General features: G+C 41.2%; 3 protein-coding genes across 6 annotated transcripts; 1 reads left to right on the top strand and 2 right to left on the bottom strand.

Annotated features, from left to right (window-relative positions):
* Positions 1-1,766: 1,766 nt before the first annotated feature.
* On the bottom strand, positions 1,767-16,254 carry slc35a3b (solute carrier family 35 member A3b). 4 transcript variants are annotated; one of them, XM_080907924.1, is made up of 8 exons: positions 16,045-16,254; positions 11,050-11,261; positions 10,711-10,865; positions 9,111-9,233; positions 8,792-8,966; positions 4,798-4,916; positions 4,556-4,689; positions 1,767-2,607 (listed from the first exon to the last, which is right to left on the bottom strand). In XM_080907924.1, exons 2-8 carry the CDS (start codon positions 11,240-11,242, stop codon positions 2,514-2,516), a joined length of 993 nt encoding a protein of 330 aa, XP_080764050.1. In that variant the 5' UTR covers positions 11,243-11,261; positions 16,045-16,254; the 3' UTR covers positions 1,767-2,513. The 4 variants fall into 4 exon arrangements, with proteins under 4 accessions (XP_080764050.1, XP_080764048.1, XP_080764047.1 ...); XM_080907922.1 differs by having other exon boundaries at positions 4,556-4,916; positions 11,050-11,284; XM_080907921.1 differs by having other exon boundaries at positions 4,556-4,916.
* A 692-nt stretch (positions 16,255-16,946) lies between these two features.
* Positions 16,947-19,874, top strand: imp3 (IMP U3 small nucleolar ribonucleoprotein 3). Its single transcript, XM_080907089.1, has 7 exons — positions 16,947-17,152; positions 17,287-17,394; positions 17,583-17,657; positions 18,531-18,610; positions 18,717-18,768; positions 18,897-18,969; positions 19,101-19,874. The coding sequence occupies exons 1-7, from the start codon at positions 17,016-17,018 to the stop codon at positions 19,125-19,127; spliced, it is 552 nt and encodes a 183-aa protein (XP_080763215.1). The 5' UTR covers positions 16,947-17,015; the 3' UTR covers positions 19,128-19,874.
* A 2,220-nt stretch (positions 19,875-22,094) lies between these two features.
* Positions 22,095-22,753, bottom strand: LOC308413053 (vesicle-trafficking protein SEC22b-B-like; the record flags this gene model as incomplete). Its single annotated transcript, XM_080907838.1, has 3 exons — positions 22,095-22,246; positions 22,408-22,551; positions 22,654-22,753. The coding sequence occupies 3 exons, from the start codon at positions 22,751-22,753 to the stop codon at positions 22,095-22,097; spliced, it is 396 nt and encodes a 131-aa protein (XP_080763964.1).
* Positions 22,754-24,308: the final 1,555 nt, after the last annotated feature.

The raw sequence follows: 24,308 nt of genomic DNA, 5'->3' as shown, positions 1-24,308 counted from the left end.
TGATTGTTGCTACCAATTAAAAAGTACACAGAGGTTAAAATAGGTCATATTAATTCAGTGTATCTTCATTGGTCACAGCACCTCGGCTCATTCAGCCATCTGTTGCTATAGAGACCAGTTTGGTTTTCATGAGTGCACTGCAACTGGAACTGAAAAAAAGAAAAAGAAAGAAAACGAAAAGAACTGTTCAAAATATTCATGGGTGTGCCGACATCTGTGTGCGAGGATTAGAGAGAGTGTATGTGTGGGGGCGCTCACACACACACACAGACGCAGGGAGACTTTGATGTAAGATGAGATCAAGGCAGCGCTGGTTGTTTCAGCATAAAAAAAGAGTTTAATTTATTCATTTGTTGTTACATAAAGAGCTTTTCTTTTTGTTTTTCTGAATTTAAATAACTCTAAAACGAGCGCTTTTGATATACATGTTCAGACTGTGAGTAACAAGGTCAAAGCAGTCGTTTCAGTTTTATGTGAAATTTCATCTCTTATTTTTTTAAAAAAAGGGAAAAAAGGACATTCAGCATCTTTGGACAGAGGTAACCCCTCCTCTTTGCAGCACGTTTACTCCTCCTTCCACCACTAGATGGAAGTGCTGTCAAGGATTCGCCTCCCGTTTGCTTTGTAAATGAATACACAGTATTTCTTATCGCAGTTCTTTCGTTCCCAAACAATGTTTTTATTATTACTTAGAAAACCTCCCACTAATGTCAAAGAAAGAAAGAAAAGTACCAAAAACCACACGAGCTCCTCGTACTGATAATACAAACAGCTCTTTTGCCCTTTCAGAAAAAATGTTCAAGCATAGGAAATAAAAATGTTTTTGCCCCTTCAAAACAAACTGAACACCACATGGACGACAAGAACTGGTTATTTAAACAGACTAAATGACTGACTTATAGAAAGTTTACGAAAGGTCCCAAAGTGCCCAAATGTTTTTTCTTTGTGATTTACAATATATGCTTTGGTTTGTTTGTTTGTTTCTGAACGAAGACGTTATCTGTCTTATCCAGCATGTAACATCTGGTTTATGACTGAGGTTCTTTATTGTTTGCCATATATATGTTGTTCTGTATGAAACAAAAAAAACAACAAAAAAAGATGAAGTCAGTCTGACCGCTTCGCAACATATTTTAATTTTTCTACGTGCTTGGCAGTGTCTGGAATATGTTAAATGTAACCCATCTTAAGCGTACACTCAGCGGCAGCTTCATTAGGTACACCTGTCAGACTGCTCGTTGGATATCTACGATCATCCAATCACATCGCAGCAACTCTGCTCATTAGGACATGTAGACATATTCAGGATGAGATGCTGAAAACTGAGTGTGAGAATGTGGAAGTACAGTGATTTCATTGACTTTGCACAGGCTGGTCTGAGTAATTCAGAAACTGCTGGTTTATTTTTACACACAACTATCTCTACAGTTCATAAAGAATGATCCAAACAGGTAAGAAAACTGTGCACAGTAGTGAAAATGCCTTGTTGAGTTCAGAGGAGAATGATCAGACTGCTTTGAAATGACAGGAAGACAACAGCGACTCGAATAAACACTTGTTACAGTCAAGGTAGGGAGAAGAGCATCTCTGAATGCATAACACATCGAACCTGCTGTCAGCTAAGAAACTGGGGTTACAGTTAATACATGATAGTTTTAGAGGTATTTTCCTAGCACGCTTTAAGCAGAACACAAGCCCTTGTATGTATGACAGCCCTGAGTATTGTTGCTAAACCTGTCTATCCCTTTACGACCCATCTTCTGATGCTTCCAACAAGATAATCGACCCTATCATGAAGCGCAAATCATGTCAAACTGTTTGTTTGAACATGAGAGCTCGCTGTACTCAAACAGCCTCCAGTAGAGCACCTTGGCAATGTGGTGGAGGATCCAGACAGATTATAAAAATCTGATACGACGCGCTCCTTTGTTATTATTATTTTAGCACGTGCTTGTGGGGATCTAGTAAGTGCAATATGCTGTTGTGCTTTTTCAAAACTTCTCTGCTGATATCTAAAGAAACACTTTCCATTTGCCCCCGCGACCCTGAAAAGGATAAGCGGAAGTGAATGGATGGCTGGACTTTCCATTTGCACTAAAATTATGTGCCACTTCTTCAAAAGACGTGATCATTTTAAAATTACAATTCTTTAGCAACCCAAAGCTTAAATGTAGCATCTGTACCTCCTGAGGTGGAACGTCACAGTTCTAATACTGACACACGTGAACTAGTTTCACATTAGTTTGCCAGCAAGGATATGGTTTGCTTATCATGTCCTCCTGTTCGCCTTACGCCGTTTGCTTTTCTGTAGTGTTAAGTTTACCTGATATGCTCAAAACAATAGCTTTCACATGAGTCACTGCTAACATCCATTTTGCACTTTTTCAGAGAAGGCCCACTTCCAAAAGACTGTATTTCCCAGTAACTTGTCTTTACTTTTTCTGTAATGAAATTGTTCATGTGGCAAATTCCTGGTCACAGTTCGTAGAGCCACAATTCACGCAAGTCTCTGATTACACTTTGTTGGTGCTGCTGCTGGCAGGTTTCTGCTCATAGCCGTAAAGAAATGTGGCAGCAATAACCAGCACTGCACCTAGAAAAAATACGCTGAGAGACACAGAGAAAAAGAAAATGCATTAAGTTGGAAGCACAACACGTGAGGCAACTTGTGTGTATGACAGTTATCACTGTTACTATTACTAGTTCTGTGTGGAGCTTTGCCAAGATTTTGAATACAGTGCCTTTCAAAAACATTGCTGCTGATTAGAAGATAGCGAAACAGTAGTTGCCCTCTTCAGGATTTCTTTCTTGTTATGTTATGACGTGACTTAATTCTGATTTTCCACATTGTTTTTGGAAAGCTGACATGTTCAGTATATTCATCACACGCAGGCCTGATTACTGCCAGACCAGCTGAATTGAGAAATCCCTTAAACAGAAGCTGGATGGTGAAGTGAAGTAGGCTAAAAGATCTCAAAAAGTCATCTATTAGTCTGGAAAGGGGTTACAAAGCCATTTCTAAGGCTTTAGAACTTCAGTGAACCACGGTGAGAATCATTATCCACAAATGCAGAAAACTTACAACAGTGGTGAATCTTCTCAGCAGCAGTTATCCTACCAAAATTACTCCAAGATGATCAACGGTCACAAATGAACCTAGAAGACCATCTAAAGCAGAGTTAAACAACTCCAGGCCTCAAGTGCTGGTGTCCTGCAGGTTTTAATGATTAGTTTAGTGCCAGGCCTCTGGAGAACTTCAAGACATGTTGAGGGGGTAATTTAGCCATTTAAATCAGCTGTGTTGGATCAAGGACACATCTAAAACGTGCAGGACACCGACACTTGAGGCCCGGAGTAGCCTACCCCTGGTCAAAAAGAACTGCAGGCCTAACTTGTCTGACTTAAAGTCACTCCACAAGTGAACAACATAAATGAGACTGTGCAAAAATAGCATCAGTGTGAGAGTCTAAGGCAAGAACCAGTGCTGGCCAAAAGAACATAAAGACTCATATTATATTTACCAAAAATATCTTGATGACTCCCAAGACTTTTTAGAAAATATTCTGTGACGAGACGAAAGGTGAACTTCTTGGAAGCTTTCATTCCTGTTACATGCATCTCCTAAAAGAATTTCATACCAGCAGTCAAACATGGTGGTGGTGATGTTCGGGGGCTGTTTTTCTGCTTCAGGAATTGGACAACTTGCTGTTCCCTGATGGAACCATGAATTCTGCTCTGTACCATAAAATCCTGAAGAAGAATCTCCGGCCATGAGTTTATGCCCTGAAGCTCAAGGTTTCTCGGCTTATGCGGCATCACCATGTCTTGCAGTCCTTGCAGATTGCTTCTGCCGAAGGCGGCACAGCCACTTATTACGTTTTAATAACTAACCCAGTTATTTACTTGGCTTATCTTTTCTAATTCTAAAATTCGTTTGATGATCTGAAACATCTAAATTTAACAAATATGCAAAAAACTACAAAATCAGGAAGGTGGCAAAAACTTTTCACTGCACAGTTTAACATGTTTGGAAGCAAAGACTTGCTGATTAGTATTAAAATAAGGCAGATTTTTATTAGTTAAAACCAAAAACGCTAAACTGGAGTTTGTGATGGAAGAACTATTTTTTAATCAACACAAAACCTGATGAAAATCCACAAATGTGAAGGTGGTCAGCGCAGTCAGGTGACTGTTAAAAGACATCTGGATTCTGTTTTAACTGGTTTCCTGATAATCAGTGTCAATTGCTGACACACAGGTAGGTCCAAAAGTTTTTGGATAATGATAGTTTTTAATAGCACGCCTCGTTACACCACCACAGTGGATTTTAAATCATGATTGTTTTCTGTAAAATAGACTGTGGTGGAGGCAAGAGGCAAAATTACAAACAAAGTTTCTTTGTCAGAAACTTAAGGACCTAAATGTATTTCAGCCTGTAGTAAAGCTGCTAGATCTAAAAAAAAAAAAAAAACCCTCAAGAATATCATGTTTTCCACTGATAAAGTGTTAGCAAATTAATATTTTTTTTATTGTGCATAAGCGCGCTTGTGTTTACCTTGTGGGATTAAAGTCCTTCAACAGGAAATACGACATGAGTGTAGACACCATGATTGATAGAGAGGTGGCAAATCCTTTGAGGATGTTGTCAGCATATTTAATGACTACAGCCACGATCAGCCCGCCGAGAGCCTGAAGACATGCAAACAACACAAAGGCAGACATGAACAACTCCACAAAGACTGCCATAAAACTCATGGAAGTCAAATGATGTACTGTAGTGAAACACGATGGCGCAACCTGTAAGACGACAACTATGCAGGTAATAGTGTTGTATCCCTGGAAAATCCCCTCCTGCTTCAAGCTTTCGCCATCATACACCACCATGCCTGTCAAGCCAAACACAAAGCTGAACAAACCTGAAAGAGACAAGAGAAAGTGATAAAGATCAGGTCCTTGCTGGGACAAGTAAGACAAAGGTGGTGTTTTAACTAAGGAGCAATATAAGGCAAGAAGAACAAAAGGAAATGAGCCATAGCCATGCTGTCTTAAAGCAGACTGCAGTCCTAAGATGCCATCAAGTTTTATCAATATACAGCCCATAAACTCACCTTGAATGTGCACCTCCTCAGTTCAATCTTTATTGTTATACACATAGAACAAAATATCCCAAGAAACTCACATCCATATGCCAAGAACAGTTTTACTTGCCAAATCACCAAATCAGTCTAACGTTGTGCTTGTACAAAGGTATATATGTGTATATATATGTATATATACATATATGTACACACACACACACACACACACACACACACACACACACACACACACACACACACACACACACACACACATACATATGTATATATATATATATATAAACACCCAGCACGCCCCTGCGGGCGGTTTATCCTTCAAGCTCGGGTCCTCTACCAGAGGCCTGGGAGCTTGAGGGTCCTGCGCAGTATCTTAGCTGTTCCCAGGACTGCGCTCTTCTGGACAGAGATCTCCGATGTTATTCCCGGGATCTGCTGGAGCCACTCGCCTAGCTTGGGAGTCACCGCACCTAGTGCTCCGATTACCACGGGGACCACCGTTACCTTCACCCTCCACATCCTCTCGAGCTCTTCTCTGAGCCCTTGGTATTTCTCCAGCTTCTCGTGTTCCTTCTTCCTGATATTGCTGTCATTCGGAACCGCTACATCGATCACTACGGCCGTCTTCTTCTGTTTGTCTACCACCACTATGTCCGGTTGGTTAGCCACCACCATTTTGTCCGTCTGTATCTGGAAGTCCCACAGGATCTTAGCTCGGTCATTCTCCACCACCCTTGGGGGCATCTCCCATTTTGACCTCGGGATTCCAGGTTATACTCGGCACAGATGTTCCTGTACACTATGCCGGCCACTTGGTTATGGCGTTCCATGTATGCCTTGCCTGCTAGCATCTTGCACCCTGCTGTTATGTGCTGGATTGTCTCTGGGGCATCTTTACACAGCCTGCACCTGGGGTCTTGCCTGGTGTGATAGACCCCAGCCTCTATGGATCTTGTGCTCAGAGCTTGTTCTTGAGCTGCCATGATTAGTGCCTCTGTGCTGTCTTTCAGTCCAGCTTTGTCCAGCCACTGGTAGGATTTCTGGATATCAGCCACCTCCTCTATCTGCCGGTGGTACGTACCGTGCAGGGGCCTGTCCTTCCATGATGGTTCCTCGTCTCCCTCCTCTTTCTTGGGTTTCTGCTGCCTGAGGTATTCACTGAGCACTCGGTCAGTTGGGGCCATCTTCCCAATGTATTCTTGGATGTTCGTTGTCTCATCCTGGACTGTGGTGCTGACACTCACCAGTCCCCGGCCCCCTTCCTTCCGCTTAACGTACAGCCTCAGGGTGCTGGACTTGGGGTGAAACCCTCCATGCATGGTAAGGAGCTTTCTTGTCTTTATGTCAGTGGCTTCTATCTCCTCCTTTGGCCAGCCTATTACCCCAGCAGGGTACCTGATCACGGGCAGGGCGTACGTGTTGATGGCCCGGATCTTGTTCTTACCATTCAGCTGACTCCGCAGGACTTGCCTGACCCTCTGCAGGTACTTGGTGGTTGCAGCTTTCCTAGCAGCCTCTTCATGGTTTCCATTTGCCTTGTAACTGTCCTCTATGTCTGCAATGTTGCCTTCTGGTAGTTCAATCCTCTCAGTTCTGACTACCTTCCCTCTCTTTGTTACCATCCGACTACACTTCTCCAGTCCGAACGACATTCCAATGTCATTGCTGTATATCCTGGTAGTGTGGATCAGTGAATCGATGTCTCGTTCACTCTTGGCATACAGCTTGATGTCATCCATGTACAGGAGGTGGCTGACAACTGCTCCGTTCTGTAGTCGGTATCCGTAGCCAGTCTTGTTAATGATCTCACTGAGGGGGTTCAGGCCTATGCAGAACAGCAGTGGGGACAGAGCATCTCCTTGGTAGATCCCGCACTTGATGGTGACTTGTGCTATGGGCTTGGAGTTGGCCTCTAGTGTTGTACGCCACATCCCCATTGAGTTCCTGATGAAGGCTCTTAGGGTCCCATTGATCTTGTACAATTCTAGGCATTCCAGTATCCAGCTGTGGGGCATTGAGTCATAGGCCTTCTTGTAATCAATCCAGGCAGTGCACAGGTTGGTCAGTCTGGTCTTGCAGTCTCGGCTGATTGTTCTGTCTACCAGTAGCTGGTGTTTTGCGCCTCTGGTATTCTTGCCAATTCCTTTCTGTGTCCCACTCATGTATTGACCCATGTGCCTGTTCATCTTAGCCGATATGATGCCTGACAGGAGCTTCCATGTAGTACTGAGGCAGGTTATTGGTCGGTAGTTGGAGGGGACCGGTCCCTTCTTGGGGTCCTTGGGGATCAGGACCATCCGACCTTCAGTTAGCCATTCCGAGTGTCTCTCGTTAACTAGCAGCTGGTTCATTTGTGCTGCCAGACGCTCGTGGAGTGCAGTCAGCTTCTTTAGCCAGTAGGCGTGAACCATGTCGGGCCCTGGTGCTGTCCAACTCTTCATACTGGAGACCCTTTCTTGGATATCTGCCACTGTGATGGTTACTGGACCCTGTTCAGGGAGGTCGCTGTGGTCTGCCCTCAGATCCACTAGCCACTGAGCATTGCCGTTATGGGTTGCGTCCTTCTCCCATATGCTCTTCCAGTATTGCTCCGTCTCCAGCCTTGGTGGTGCTGTTCTCTTATTATTATTGTTCCCTTGCCACTGAGAGTACACCTTTGCTGGTTCTGTGGAAAACAGCTGGTTTATTCTCCTGCCTTCTATCTCTCTGGTGTACCTCCTCAAGCGGCTGGCCAAGGCTGTGAGTCTTTGCTTGACAGTTTCCAAGGCCTCAGGTATGGACAGCTTGCTGTATTTCTTATGCACCTTCTTTGTCGCACCTTTCTGCAACTCCGTTAGTTGGCTAACCTCCCTCCGTGCTACTTTGATCTTGCCCTCTAGCCTCCTTCTCCATGGAGGGTACTGCCCCTTGTGGCTGTTCAACTTGTAGCCAAGCATCTCACTGATCACTGCTGCCGTACTGTAGATCAGCTTGTTAGTGTCGGTAATCGTGGTTGTAGGTATTGTAGGTATGTAGGTATAACATGTCCTTCTGTTAGCACATTAACTTACAAATGGAGCCTGAGGCTTGTAAACGAAATGCTGTCCAAACTCTGCAGAAACCCCTGGTATAAAATGAGATTTTCCCTGACTGAATGTCAACAGTTAGATGATGTTAAATTAGATACAGAGAAGTCTTGCATGTTGCACCATTTTTCATGCTTACAGCTCTTATTTAATTTTGCACTGAATTTCTTATAATAGTCTCTCTTTAGTTTTACTTAGAGTCATGTTATTATTGGATACATTGTAGTCATTAAGCCGACCATGACATCCTCTACATACCACAGTATTCTAGAGTCAAATGCAACCCCATCTGTCTGACAGCTAAATGATCCCTAGCGCAGCAGCGAATCTACAGCAGAACAGCTGAAAAATAAAAGAAGTCCAGACCTCAACCTGCCTGAAGTGCTGCGGGAGCTGTGCACAAATGACTGTCTGCAAACCTCACTGTAAGACAGAGTAAAAGTAACTCTGCAACAATGTGAGTGACTGATAAAGTCATTTTAAAAACAAGTGCTACAAGTTCTTGCAAGCTGCTAAATCATGCGGTGTACTTTCACAGGAACTGCATAACTTTCTGAGAAAACGTTTGTTTGTAACGAACCATACATTCCTCGCTCAGCCTGTCATATAAATGGAGGTATAGCCACTCACCCAGCTGTATATTACGAAGCCACAGACTCTGGCTTGTCTCTTTGAGGATCTTCTCAAAGTAAACTCCAGCAAAACCACTGGACACACAGGCCATCAGCACAGCGATCAGGCCCACAAACTGGGAGCTTTCAGACATTACATTCTGTTCAGAGTCACCCAGAGACTCGACGGGCAACTGTGAAGGTTGAAACACTGATGAGCGTGTGCAAAGGCATAGGCTTTTATCAAAACACATGAATACACTGAGACTCCAAAAAAACCATTAGAAAGGTAGAAATGAAACATTAGTAATAATTGTGGTGACGGCGAGCGCTGTTACCTGCACCAGAGTGACCCCGGCCATGAGGAAGAGCAGGGAGAGCCACTGGTAGCTGCCTAACTTTTTCCCGAGCATGGAGACAGAGAACAAAGCTGTGGTGAGGATCTTCAACTGGTACGTGACCTGTTAGACACAAAAACACAAGTGATGCTTTAAGTAAATGATGGATTACTCCCATCCTCACTACAGCACATAAAAATTGATACAGTACTGGCTACAGTCTGAGTTACAGTAGAGTTGATCAAGTTGCTACCTATGCTCCTTCTTTTTCTTAAATAACATCCTGTTGCTTTCGATTTCTTCTCTGCCATATTTAATTTTTCTTGTTATTTACACTCTTACTTTTTCATTTTGACTGTGTCCACAATTATATTTCATGCTACAGTCATATTTTCCTATCTTTTATTGTGCTCTTCAAAGCATATCGCATTTTTCAGAGTGTTACAAACACAAACTTTATTTATTTATTATTTAGCACACAATAATGGGTAGTATAGAAATGCCACAGTTACAGAAAATGCATTCATATCCAGAAATCTTCTTTCCAGCTACTTCTCGTTCTTTTGGAAGATCTACTGTATTCTAATTCTTCATCTGTACTTTGATGCCTTTCATTCAGCAGCCCACTGTGCAGGGGTCAGGACAGATCTGTTTAAAAATGGAAGAGACACGCCATTTCTAAGAATCCTCTCTGTGATAGATAAGAGGACACGTGTTTGCACTCCAGAAATAAACATTGAACTTGTTGTGCTTCATTCCTATTGGGACAGCTTCATTTGCAAGGTTTTTGTCACTGAGTTGCTGTTAAAAGGATGATCTGAAATGTTCCCAAGTGCCTCTTATTCACTTTCTTCTTCAAGGACAAATGGGTAGTATTATTAATTGGGTAATAATAGTCTCACAATTCTACTTAAAAATGTTATTGCGTTATTCATTTATGTAAAGAACTGCGTATATGCGAAAAAGGACAGAAACTGGAACTGGATGTCATGAACGTATAAATCTTGGTGTTCATTTGAAAATGGTTACTTTGTGACAAAGAAGAAAAGTGAACATGGCCTTTTTACCAGCTAGTCGTCTGTATTTTTTTTAAATTATTTTTTAAATTAATTTTCCAAGTTCACAAAACAGTTTCAGTCAGTTTGAATTGTTTTCCAAAGTATGTTTTTTTGGTTTATTGTTTTTTTTTAGATCACTATAGAGTTTGTTCACATCCAATTATAAATGTTATTTATAAAAAATATCATTTTAGAAATGAGGGATGTGAAGCTTTAATTTAAACAAACATATTTTATATGTTTTATGATTTTTTCCAGTGTTCCAAAACTCAATAACTAGCATTTTCCTCTTTAATATTTACAGAATATAGCAGAGGGTATAGCTTTAGTACCACTTAAATTAATCAAACAAGCCTTATGAGATTAGAACAGATGACATCTGTGAGATAGATTTATGTAAATATTTACCAGGATATCCACTGTACACTGTGAATGCAGAAATGTACACAATACAAACCAGCCATGTGAAACCATAAAGAAACCAGTTCACGCACACAAACTCAGTGAGCTTGAACAAGCACATTCATTCATTTGTATGTAACCTGATAGGTGGCTGCGTCCAGGTTGGACAGGGCAACATAGAGCAGATTGTTCTGCAGAGTGTAGATCCCTGCAGGAACGGCCAGCTTCACGAGCTCCACGGGCTTGTTCAGAATCTCCTTGTTCAGCAGCTCGTACATTGCCGTCAAGCTAAAATCTAAGAGAAACAGAGAGAGCGCTGTCAGTAATTTAGAAAACGAGTGCTACAAGTTCGTGCTGTTAAAGGTGGTTCTGCAACCTGCTAAATCATGTGGGGTACTTTTCAACCTATGAAGTTTATTAACTAGACTGGGGATTTTCTACCCAAGTAGGATCCAAAACTGATTTTCCTCCTTACTCACTGTTCTCACTGAAGATGAGGAGAGTGCACATAAAAATCTTGAGCACTTCAGCTGACACTACGGCAGAGGAGGCGAGGTAGCGAGGACCGTTCTCCTTCAGGGTACGGGAGTAGCGCATGGTGAGAACCAGCAGGGTGGTTTGCAGCACCAGAACCCCCAGAGACACGTATTTTAGCCTGGAGGAAAGCGCCATTGTGGAGGAATGTTCGACTCTGCAGAGAGACAGTGAAGGAGCCTTTTAGGGTGGACAGGAAGAAAATGAAAAAAAGAAGAGTGAACTGAAAGGTTCATTCAGCTTGTTCACACAAACATAAGGACTCACAGAGAGCGTCCTGACACGCTGAGCAAGGCTGCTGCAGTGTCCTTGAGCTAGAAATTGACTTCTGCCTCGAACACTTAAGAAGTTGCAGAAATGCACGAGACAACAGTGGAAGAGACTGAGGATTAACAGGCTGTGACTGGTCCTTCACAGACACAGTCTAACAATAAAAAGTAATGGGGAACATGTCGGAAACAGCTGTCACCTTTCCTTTGTCTTGTTATTGGAAATCTGTCCTCCAGCAAGACAAGTGCAGATTTAGTGCAGGAGAGGAACGTGTCGGTCAACCATTGCTGAAACTGTTACACGACCAGCTGGAAAACCATAGCCTCCATCTACCCTGGCTAATGACATAGCTGTGCACTACTTATCCACACTTGCACCAGAATTCTAATAACATTCGATGGCAGCTGTCACAGGTGTCATTTATAAAAAAATACAAATCATTTCTCGTCTAAACTTGTCAGAGGTTTGTGGCTTAAAGATGAAAAAGCACAGCAAATTGTAAAGTCCTAAAATTTAAATAAATAATTTAAAATTAGGAAGGATTTTATACATGAGTGAATTAAACAAGTGTGAACCTTTAGCTGACAGTGATGAGACAATTGCTAACCCGTCTCCTGACTCTGGCATCTGGGGCGTCTGAAGAGAAACAGTCCTCATTCTTTTATCTTTTATTTCCAAATTGAGGCATCGTCCACTTGCCTTCATCACAAGACTCACAGAGTCAGCTCACCTTCAAGTAGTAGGAGGAACTGCTCATTTTCTCACAAGGTGAAAGTGTGGGATCGGCTCAGGTGGACTGTTTGCACAGCACGATTATTAGTTAATCCCTGTTAACAGCGAGGCCTCTGTTTCTCCACTGTCTTCAGACAATTACGCACACCGAATCTGACTCACGCACAGTTTGCAGTTCCTTCTTGTTCTTACTGATTCATGACATCATCTCAAACAAACGGACCTCGAGCAAAAGTAATGTCAGAGCAAACTTGTGACTCTGTTATGCTGTGAAGCATTTATATGTGTTGTATTTGAACAGGGATTTAGTTTAAAAATTCTATTTAGTTTTTTCAAAAAGGGATGTACAACTAGCCAAGATGAACGCCTTGAAGTGGTGGCAGAGAAGGAGGTGCTATGTTTTCAGCACAGTGACCTCTTTATGTAGGAGCTCTGCTTAGCAGAGGGGCACGGCTGCACAGTCCCTCTCTGTTTCTGTGTGTGTCAGTGTGTGCGTGAGTGCCCTCCTTACAGCCTGCAGTGTCTACACCCAACACACTCTGCCAACTCTCTCCAACTATATTTCAAACTTTTTTTTTTAGGTAGTGTCATCTGTGTTCTTGCTTATTCACGTCCATCCATCCATTTTCTTAAGTGATGGTCCTCTTCACACTCCCGATGACATCTATGGCCACTTTAGAATCACTAAAGCTAACATGCATGTCGTCAGAGTGTGGGAGGAAGTACCTGGAGAGAACCCACCCAGACATGGGAGAGTGTGCAAACTCTACACAAAAGAGCACCAGCTAGCTGGTGCATTCAAACCCAGGACCATGTTGCTGTGCGGTGACGATGCTAACCACTGCAGCCCGAATATTACAGATGTAAATATGCTCACGCTTAACCTACATATGAATGAAAAGAAAATGGACAGTATACAGTATGTGATCGTGTCACGTTCAAATTAGTAACATCATTAGTATTACAACCTTAAAAATGTCTCACTGTTACAGCTCAAGGTTTAAAAGATGTAAAGAAAGGTTATATTTCTATATGCAAACCAATTTAAAGGCAAACTTTTACCTAGATAAAGAAAACTATTCTCCACTAAGTCATATTAATTTTAATTCGAATATTTGAATGACTTAGACAAAACTATAATGTAATTACCATGAACAGTTCACCTTTCCGGCATTTTGCTACGTGCAAATAATATTGATCTGCTGGCTGGTGGTGCAGTGGTTAGCGCTGTCGCCTCGCAGCAGCAGGAAGGTTCTGGTTGTGAAACAGCTGGTTGGCTCAAGCCTCTTTGAATTAAATTTGCATGTAGGTGCTTCATGAATATCAGCTTAAATTGTTACCTGTCTCTCTGCGCTACCCCTACGATGGATCTGGACCATGTTTATCTTTGTAACGTTGTATCTACATCTCATATGGAGGGCAATAAATACATGAATACAAATACATAAGGAATGATAAAGAATTGGAGACTGAGGCAAAGAGTGACTCAGACCCTACCAACCTTCAGACGTCACTTTTATTCTGACCAATACTACACACCTGTAAATCTTTCTGATTGCATTTTGCTTTGCAGTTTGGAGGAGTTGGAAATTCTGCCCACAGACATACTTACAGTACTGTGCAAAATTCTCGAGTCACACTTAATTTTTTGTGTTTTATATAGAAAATGGGAACTAGGGCCAACTATTTATTGAAAGATGCAAACTGAACATACAACATATAAGGCAAAAAGAGATCTTGTACACTTCTAACTAGCTTTACTCCCAACAGAGCCTTACAGTGTCTTCAGACCTTCTCCTCCTTGATGATCATTTAAATCAAATATTTAAATGTTACTGATGAGGCTTCAGTGAACAGTAGGATCAGCTGAAGGGCCAGATGCATCTTGCAGGTCCTGTTTGAGGTCTTTGCTGGATTTTCCTAGTTCTTAAGGACATGAATCTCAGATACTGATGATCTGCGGTAGATAGTTTTTCAGGGCAGATGCTTTTTCCCTTGTCCTCCACTTGTTTGATCGTCTCACATTTTTCTAAGAACACACTGTACACGATGTTGAGATATCCCATGTTTTCAGCTTATAGTTCTTTGGGAATCACCTTATTGGTACAAAAATATTATTTTATTTCTGTCAAACTCTGCTATTTGTGGTGTTTTTCACTGATTCAATTAAAAATGTTGACTTTTCTTAAAAGGGGATGCCTAAAGATACAATTTAAAGTTGGTTCTTTTCTACGCTATCTGTTTTGTGTAGATACAACACTGGTTCATCCTTAAACTTAGGTGCCTCTTTATGCTTGAATCATGCATAGGTCAGTGTAAAATGACTTAACAAACCAGTTTCTCTGAAAATAAAAAGATGGATGTTGAAAGACCTTAGAAAGCCTGGAGGTCTGCTGTTCAAGGCCCCTTTAAAAGTTAGAATGAACTCTGCAAATATATAGAAAAAAATTATAGAAATGGGCAGTGACTCAAGACTTTTGTACAGTACTGTAAACACATGTCAGAGTACCCGTGACTCATGATACCCTGGTGACAGCTACTGTAACAGGAAGTACACCAGGAAGTTTTAAGTGCTTTAGCACACATGCAGATTGGGAATGTGAAAAGACCAACACTGCTATCACAGCTGGTAAATATACAGTAGATGAGACTATTTAGAAATACAAATTCATTAATGAAACACATTTCCTACAGTAAAAAAAAATTTATATTTAAAGTTATCTGCAACAGAATAATGAGACGTCAACATTAATTTGTCACAGACTTATCAACAACCCACGCAGATTCACACTAGAGAACAGGAAATCTTTTGCCAGCTCCTTGAAATGAGTTTATAAACAGCTCTTCTCTGCCATAGAGAGCATCTCATTGAGTATCACTGAGTATCAAGCTGTCACTCAACAGTCAGGTTCAGCTCAGCATTGAGATCAAGTTACAAACTGAGCTGTTTGCACTTTTTAACTTTTTCAAGACACATTATCAGTTTAAGACGTGCGTGCGCTTTTTCGTTTGGGGGCGAATATCTCAAACGCACAGTTCTGGATGCGAATGATCTTTGCGTCTGCTTGCCTGTCTGAGTGCTGATTGGTTGATGAGTGGGCCGGAAAGGAGCGACAGCGGAGTTCACCGAAATTCGGGAGAAGCAAGAATCATAAAAAATAAAACACGAAAAAGCACAGACGGTGGACACTTTTAATTCCTTTCAGCACTCGCTCCCACTTCAGGGACTGACGGGCAGGCCGACAACAGCACCAGGAAGAGTGATCCACAAACCGGTTATTCCGCGTATTTGATTCTGAAGCTGATAAACAACAAACGCTCTCCGCACGCTCACGGGAAATCCGAAACTGCCAACGCACTACTCCCGCTCAAGCGCATAAACCCGGACTCAAAGGGACAGTGTTTGGAGACGTTGTGCCACATTTGGGGGCTTTTAGATTTTCAGAGAATTCACTACAACAGGACAGGGTAGCACAGCACTGGCAGAACTTCCAAGTCAGTGTGAAGAAATGAAGTCTAAAGTGGAGCTTTGCTCTGCTGATATCTTGAGAAAAGGAGTAATATTACATATAGTGACGTGGAGCAGAGCTGACCTCCATCACCAGAAAACTTTGACGTATTTGTTTGGCGGTAGTTAAGCTGAGCAAACATCACACTCGTAAGGATGCGGACCTGTTGAAGGGCAAACCCACATGTGAAGGGAAGGTGTGAAAGTTAGAGTGAGTGAATGCCCCGTTGTTTAATTAAAGACGTATGTGCTGGTTATGGTTCCCCCAAATGTTGCTGATAGTGAAACACGGTGTCTCTGAAGGCATCTTCACAGATTTAAAAAGGAAGCAGAAGGTGTTCACTGTTAAAGTTAGCCACAAAAGATGTCTCCGCAGACAATGTTTAACAGGCTTTTTTAAACAGCAAATTCTTATCTCGGTGAAACTTACCTGTGGGTCTGGAGCTAAGCTTAGGGTGTAGATGACAGGATGTGGGCGCCCGCACTCTTGATGGTCCTGTCCTCGCTTTCTCTTTACTAAAGATTGACTCTCATGGCGCTAAACTAACAGTCAGCATAGCTGTCTCAGCTGTAATTCACGGCACGCTTTTGATTTTTACGCATATAGCAGACGCGGTGCCTCCTCCTCTGGAGGCTACACTCAATGAATGAACCCACGTGTAGCTGAGAAGGACTCAGTTTAGAAGTTTGGTGACACCTGCCGAAATATGACAAAGTAAACAAGAATACACCGAAGGGGGAACAGTTTCACACCAAAGGCCCCTCTTTTGTCCTCAACATATGTAACATATTTTTTAAATATACATAATAAAATGTAATAAATACCCCTAACAAAGGCTAATCACTAAAACGATATTCACATGCACAGCTTTACACCATATTTCGCTGGAATAGTTATTTAAAGCACTTCAATTCCCCTCTGATTCAAGAGCTATCTGTTAACATTTACTGGGCTGTAAAAAAAAAGAATTCAGATATTATCAGTAATTTAAAAATTCATACATCGAAGGAACTTGCTTTAAAACAGATTTGCTACATAAGTACATTTATTCTTTAATTACTGTTATTTCTACAAATGGTAAATAAATGGTAAATGGTCTGTATTTATCTATAACTCTAATAATAACAACCTAGAGTGACTTTCCAATCACATTTGATATTTGTGAGTAAGCAAACGATTACGATTACATTAGTATTAAAAATTATTATTTTAAAAAACCACGAGGTTTCTGTTACAATAAAACACGGTAGCACAGATGATAAATCTGTGCTACCGTGTTTTGTTAGGTTGCGGGGTGGGGGCGCTGTTGCGGGCCACCACCTTCAGTTCTCGATGACGAAGAAGAAAAATAACAGCACGTGCTTCCTGTTTCTCCAGAAGTGGCGTGAAACGCTGTGAAAATGGTTCGTAAATTAAAGTATCACGAACAGAAGTTGTTGAAGAAGGTCGACTTCATCAACTGGGAGGTAGACAACAACCTGCACGAGGTCAAGGTGTTGCGGAAGTATCACATCGAGAAAAGGGAGGACTACACCAAGTGAGTCTGTGGCCGCTAGCTAGCTTTTAGCATCGGTTATTTACACTGTATAGACGTATAAACACATTTTTATACCATATTTCAGCTGATATTTACAAATCACACAGACACCATTTTTTCCTCCTGTGTCTCAGGTACAACAAGCTTAGTCGGAATGTCAGAGACCTGGCCAGAAAAATCAGAGACCTGGATGAGAAAGATGGCTTCAGAGCACAGAGCACACATCAATTACTGGAAAAACTGTAAGGTTTTGGATATTACAGTTATTTAATATGGATAAAATCCTCTTAATGTTAATTCAAGCTGACATCTTTTAACTCTGCGCTTGTTTCCTGTGTGGTTTTGAGCAGATTTTGATTGCTGTGTTGTTTATTGTTTTCTAAACCTTTGTTGATATTACACAGAGAATCTTTTTCTTCCTTCACCTCAGATACAGCATTGGTCTCATCCCCACCAGACAGAATTTGTCCCTCACAGAGAAAGTCACAGCTTCTTCATTCTGCAGGTACATTTATGTGTATATCTTAAACTCATAAAGTGTACTGTACTGTGGAAAAGTCTGGAGGTGCTCCTCATTTTTTATATTTTGCTTCTGAGGCGCCAGAATTTCAAGTAATTTTTAAAGTGGTCTTGTGCAAAGTTCTACAGGCTTTCTGAAAGTTCGTTATTGGAGATTGGCTGCTTTTTCACTCATTCTTAGTCCAGTGCTTGTGCCTGATCATTTTGTTTTGCTAAGCCACTTAAAACTGACTTATGAACTGTTCAAGCATAAAGGCTCTTTTGTCACTCCTGGCTTTGAGGCTACATTTCAGCCAGTGGTGTTGGGGATCTTGTCAAATTTCATTTAATTATGAACACAGAAAACTACCATCAGATTTTGATCCACCATGCAGTACCACTTGGAAAACAGGTGATTGGCAATGGCTTCATTTGCCATTCAAGGCTTCTATCCATACCTGGATAGAAGAACACACTATGCAACAGTATCAGTCGTTGATTGGCCTCCCCAGAGTCTGGATCTCAGTGTGTGATCATCTTGATAGAGAACAGAACAAACGTCAGCGAACATCCAAGGAAGAGCTTTGAATGTTCTTCCAGAAGCAAGGAGAAATATTCCTGAACACAAAGAAATGACAAGCAAGCTATGTTGAAGCATGAAGGTGGTCAAATTTTGAGTTTCAAGTTTGTTAGAATTGTACAGACTGTTTATTATATACTGTATTTCAATGCATGTTTGGACATGTTTCATTAAATCTCTGCATGTATTTCTCATCTTCCTAGCAAAATATAAAGAAATGAGAGGTGGCTTGAGGCTTTTATACAGTGCTGTGTATAAATGCAAGCCTCTATGTATACTTTGTCTGTGTGATTCCTGCAGGAGGCGGCTGCCCAGCATCATGTTGAATCTTCGTATGGCTCAGAACCTGAAGACGGCAATTACTTTCATCGAACAAGGGCGTATCCTTGACTGCTGTGTTACTGTAAATTGTTATGCTTAACACTTCAGATTTGTCTTCATTCAAGGATTAAAACAGATTCAGTGTTGTCCTTGACTCAGTCACAGATGTGCGTGTTGGCCCGGATATTGTTACAGACCCAGCGTTTCTAGTCACAAGGTTGGTCTCCGGGTATTTAGTCTTCTCACAATATCTTTACCAACACAGAGGGCCTTTGACACAGATGCTTCACTATACTGCACATGTGAAAATGCTGACACTATTACTGTAACTTTTTTAAATGTAAGAAATATGGAAGATTTCGTCACGTGGGTGGACTCCTCGAAGATCAAGCAGCACGTGATGAATTACAATGAAGAGGTGAGTGATTTGTCAGAGTTTGTATGTACATATTTCAGTTACGAATGATTATCTGTTACTTAAATCGACAGTTTTCAGGACTGAATCCGAATTCTGATGCCTTGAAGCTCATCACTGTGTTTCTTTTGCAGCGGGACGACTTTGATATGATGGCATAAATCTGTTCTCCCAAAGTCATTCATCACACTGAGCGATGGAAAGAAGATCTCTGCTTTTTTTACTTTGCTGAGGAAAAACTACAGTGTGGGTTCCTTTTATTATGTAAACTGGGGAAAAAGTGAAAAGTGCTCCTGCGTCCCCAGAACCCAGGACTTACTCGAGCAGTCCGGAGAACAAAGAGGAATTTTACTATTGTCACACTTTGACAGAAGCTCTTGTATTTGAACGGCAGCTGTAAAATGTGTGTCAGTGAGTGTCCAAGTATAACTGATTGTAAAAGTTGAGGTGAGTCTGTATTGTTGTCACTAAAGCTGCAGAAACGCCACTACCACAAGATTTTGTAAACTTTTTTTTAAAAAGATGGGCATACCCTAAACCTACATTTATTCTAATGACCAGCAGGGGGCGACTATGGTGTTTGCCAGTTTTATAGAAGTTTATAGGAAAATGCCTCTTAGCGCCCTCTTTTTGTAACCTCAATAAATGATTCCCTGATGCGTTCATGGACTCAATCACCAGTTCTCAGCCTTAGTTAATACAGCGTGTTTATTTTGTAAGTCATGGTCCTTGTTGGTGTCCAACATCCCTCAGTTTTATTGTGTGAAGGGCAAATGGCAATGGCGAAAAAAGCGTAGCTCGAATTTTAAAAAATAAAAAAGCTTTTCGAACTAGCAGATCATGTCACATATATACATACACACACACACACACACACACACACACACACACACACACACACACACACACACACACACGTACGTCTTTAATACAGCAGTAAGCCTTTGTCGTCTTTGTTCATTTGGGGATCATAAAGAGCAGCTTAGCCTCTGGTCTGACTCGCTTTTTTGTTTTTCTTATTTGTTCTGTGTTTGTGTAAACACGAGCTCCTTGGTTTGTCTATACAGGGATTAACAAATTTATTAGACCCTTTGTACTAAAACAAATTACAAATATTTTAGAAATTTGACAAAAACCTTTTTAGTACGACAAAACATTTTTATTTATTAGGCAAATGCACTCAAACATTCAAAACAGAATTTTTTGTTCAGGAATGCAAGTAATTAACTGTAATTTGACATCTTTATCACAAAATAAAGTGCTCGTCTATTTTTTTCTGATTTTTATTTGTAAAATTGAACTGGAAAATGTGTTTAGTTATATTTATGCACCTATGCATACTGGTGGATAAAAAGTTACAACAAACATATCAAAGATGATTTTGGGAATCACCAGTACTCTTCCTGATATTCTGGGGGGGGGGGTTCGTATCAAACAAATGTAAATATCAGACAAAGATAACACAAGTAAGCACAAAGTGCAGTTCCTAAATGCTTAGTGTGAAGTGGAAAAAAATCCAAACCTACATGGCCCTGTGTGAAAAGTGATTGCCCCCTAAACCTAATAACTGGTTGGCTCAGCCATAGAAGCAACAACTGCAATGAGTCTTTCACGTCGCTGTGGGGGAATTTTGGCCCACTTATCCTTGCAGAATTGTTCTAACTCAGACACACTGGAGGGTTTTCCACCATGAACTGCCTTTTTAAGGTCATCCACTCATGATCTTAAAATCGGATTCAGGTCAGGACTCTGACTGGGCCACTCCAAAGTCTTCATTTTGTTTTTCAGAGGCGGACTTACTGGTGTGTTTTGGATCATTGTCCTCTTGTAGAACCCAAGTGTGCTTCAGCTTGAGGTCACGGACACATGGCTGGATATATTTCTTCAGGATGTTTTGGTAGAAGGAAGTCATGGTTCCATTTATCACAACAAGTCTTCCAGTCCTGAGGCAGCAAAAAATCTGCAGACCATCACATAACTACTGCCATATTTTAATGTTGGCATGATGCTTCTTTTCGTTTGGTTTCCTGTTCTTCATTTTCGTCTTGCAACTGTGCCATGGATGCCATTTTTGCTCAGTCTCTTTCTTATGCTTGAGTTATGAACTCAGACAAGTGAGGCCTGCAGTTCTTTGGATGTCGTTCTGTCTCTTGTGGTCTTTTGTAATCTCTTGTATGAGTTGTCGCTGTGCTCTTAGGGTAATCCCCCCACCTTCATTTAGAAACTGCATTTTGTGTTTGCTTGTGTTATCTTTGTCTAACACTTAAATTTGTTTGACAATCTGAAACATTTCAGTATGACAAACATACAAAAAAGAAAACCAAGAATGGGATAAAAGACTTTTCCACACCACTGTATAAACAGTGTGTAAAATAAGTGTTGAACATGTCACCAATTTTCTAAGTAAATACATTTCTAAAGGTGCTACTGACATGAAATTCCCACCATATGTCAGTAAAAACCTGTCCAATCCACACAAGAACATCAAACCACAGATGGTCATAAATTATGTGTAGTAATGGGAATGATAGAGGGGGGAAAGTGTTGTACATACTGAAAATAATTGAATGCTTTGTACAAAAGCCTTCGTTGGTGATTACAGCTTCAAGATGCTTCCTGTGTGGGGAAACTGAACAACACATGGTGAGAATTTCATAGCAATAGATCCGCTAGAAATATATTTACTTAGAAAATTAGTGAGGTGTTCAATACTTATTTTACCCTCTTTGTGTGTATATAGAAAGGGCCTGCAACCTTCATGATGTTCACATAAACTGTCATATATAAAACTCAAACAGATTGATTTCTTGGTAAATATTCAACATTTTTAATAACACTTTCTCACACTTGTTTAAACTTTAATTACAAACATCACAGTTTTAAGACTCTAACATCTGGACATGCTTACATGGACTCTCCATCAGTGCTGAAATGCTGCCAGAAGCTCCACCAACCTGTTTATGAGGGAAAGCCAATGTGAAGCAAGTTGGCTAAAAAGGAAACTATTCTGTAACTTTATATGTTTATCACTGGTCCGGCTCACTTCACATCAAAGTGGGCTGTATATGGCACACAATGTATGATTAGTTTAGGTGCCGGTCGAGGAGACGTCCTTGTCCCAGCGTCTATCAGAGCCACCAGAAACGCATGTAGATGATGAGTGTGATGAACACAGCCACAGCTACAGCCTTAGCATAGCCGGGGGAGGTGTTGACATCTTTGGCGTTGCTGCGACAACTTTTTGAAAAGCTGCTCAGGTTGCTGACTTTTTTGGCAATATCTGAGGGGATAAAATCGAAACATTGGGATGAACTGAACATCTCTGAATACATGTACATTGTAATTTGTAAATTGGAATAATAACAAATTGTCTACATAATTCTGAATAGAATCAGCACCTCCCATTTGATGGGATGTGTTACCAACGCCTGCTACACTTACCACAGAGAGGGTCTCTCTGCATGACTTCAGCAATATTTTCCGCCATTATTTTCTGAATATCTTCCAGCTCTTTTTTAGTACTTGCCAAGGTCTTCCGGAGTTTGATCGACACAGATGGCTTATTCACTTTTTGGATATATGTGTCTGGAACAAGATGTAAGATGCTATAAAAATGTTCATTTTATTTGTTTACAGGGATTAGCGCCATGTCTCTGTGTGATAAAAGATGTTGGACTTCAGTCTTACCAAACTCTATGAAAGAGTAGGGCCTGGATACTGTGGGTACTTTTTTTCCATACTGGACATAAAACTCTTTGCTGAGGTCTTCGAGGTATTCAAAAGCCATCGTTTTGGGAAAAGAAGCCTCGCAGAGGATAATGTAACACACACCCTGGGATATTAAAAAACTGAAACGAGGCCTAACCATTAGTTATATTTGACTCAAGTTAAACCTCACCAAAATTATCAACAAAATGTGTGATCTTACTGAAAGTTCTTGTCCCCGGTATCAAGGGTACAACGTTCTGGACTCTGAGCGTCCAGTTTACGGCACAGCTGCTTGGCCTGGCTCTGGTACAGCAGGAGGTCCCTTTCTGACTGACAAAGGCAGATAAAAACAGATTTGAGCTCATTCTTATCTCACTTAAAGTTAAAATGATTAGTCATTTATGCATTCATCACCAAGTACCCACACAGTGTAAACAGTATAAAATTCAAGAAGCAATGCCTACAAACTCAGAAACTTTATTATACACCTTGCTAGTACCATGTTGGATCCTTTTACCTTTCAAACTGTTTTAATTCGTTATGGTGCAACGTCAGAAGGTGCCGGAAACTGTCCTCAGAGATTTTGGTCCAAGTTGACATGACAGCAACTCAGTTGGTTGCTCAACCATTATGTGACTCTTCTGTTGTATCACATCCCAAAGCTGCTCTATTGGATTAATATCTGATGTCATGTTCAAGAAACCAGTTTGATATGAAATGAGCTGGGGGACATGGTGTGTTATCCTGCTGGAAGCAGCCATCAGTAAATGTGCCAATAAAAGGGTGGATGCAGTTAGCAACAATGCTCAGGTGGTGTTTAAACGAATCAGAATCAATCAAGCTTTATTTGTCACAAGCAGGTTGCCGTGCAGTGAAAATGGGACCCCCCTCCCCTCCCCGACCTTACACACATAACACAGACATCACATGGGGTTACAAGTCGGAGATCGGTAGCGTTACAGAAAAGAACACTGAAATGTACACAACAACGGGAGGGTACAAGAGGAAAAAAAGAGACCTCCACTCATGCTGTGCTTCCATGGTAGGACAGCACGAGAACAGGAAACAAAAAAACTCCTCTGCACAAAAAAAAGCACATGAATGGCCACAGCACAACATTATGACAGACATGACAAGCCACAGGGTTGGGTAGGGGATAGGCGATGCTCAGCTGTGCCAATATTCTCAACATTACACCACCACCAGTAGAATAAACCACTGACACGAAGCAGGATAGATCTATGCCTGCATGTTTTTTATGCTAAATTCTGAGCCTACCATCTGAATGTTGCTGCAGAAACAAAGATTTATGAGACCAGACAACATTTTTCATCTTCTGTTGCATGACTTTGGGAAAGTTTTGTGTAAATTGTAGCCTCAGTTTCCTGTTCTTAGCTGGCAGAAGCAGCACCCAATGCGGTCTTCTGCTCCTGTAGCCTGTCTGCTTCAAGATATGATGTTTTGTGCATTCAGAGATGCTTTATTTCATACTATGAATTTGAAAAACTGTTATTTGAGTTTCTGTCGCCTTCCCTGTCAGCTTGAGCCAGTCTGATCATTATACTGCTCACTGGCTATTTTTCTCTTTCTCTGGTCATTCTTTATAATCCTCTCCCGTGTGGGGAAATCCCAAC

Source organism: Rhamphochromis sp. 'chilingali' (assembly GCF_963969265.1).
Source record: "Rhamphochromis sp. 'chilingali' genome assembly, chromosome: 16".
NCBI lineage: Eukaryota > Metazoa > Chordata > Actinopteri > Cichliformes > Cichlidae > Rhamphochromis > Rhamphochromis sp. 'chilingali'.
This window is presented reverse-complemented; position numbering and strand designations above follow the sequence as displayed.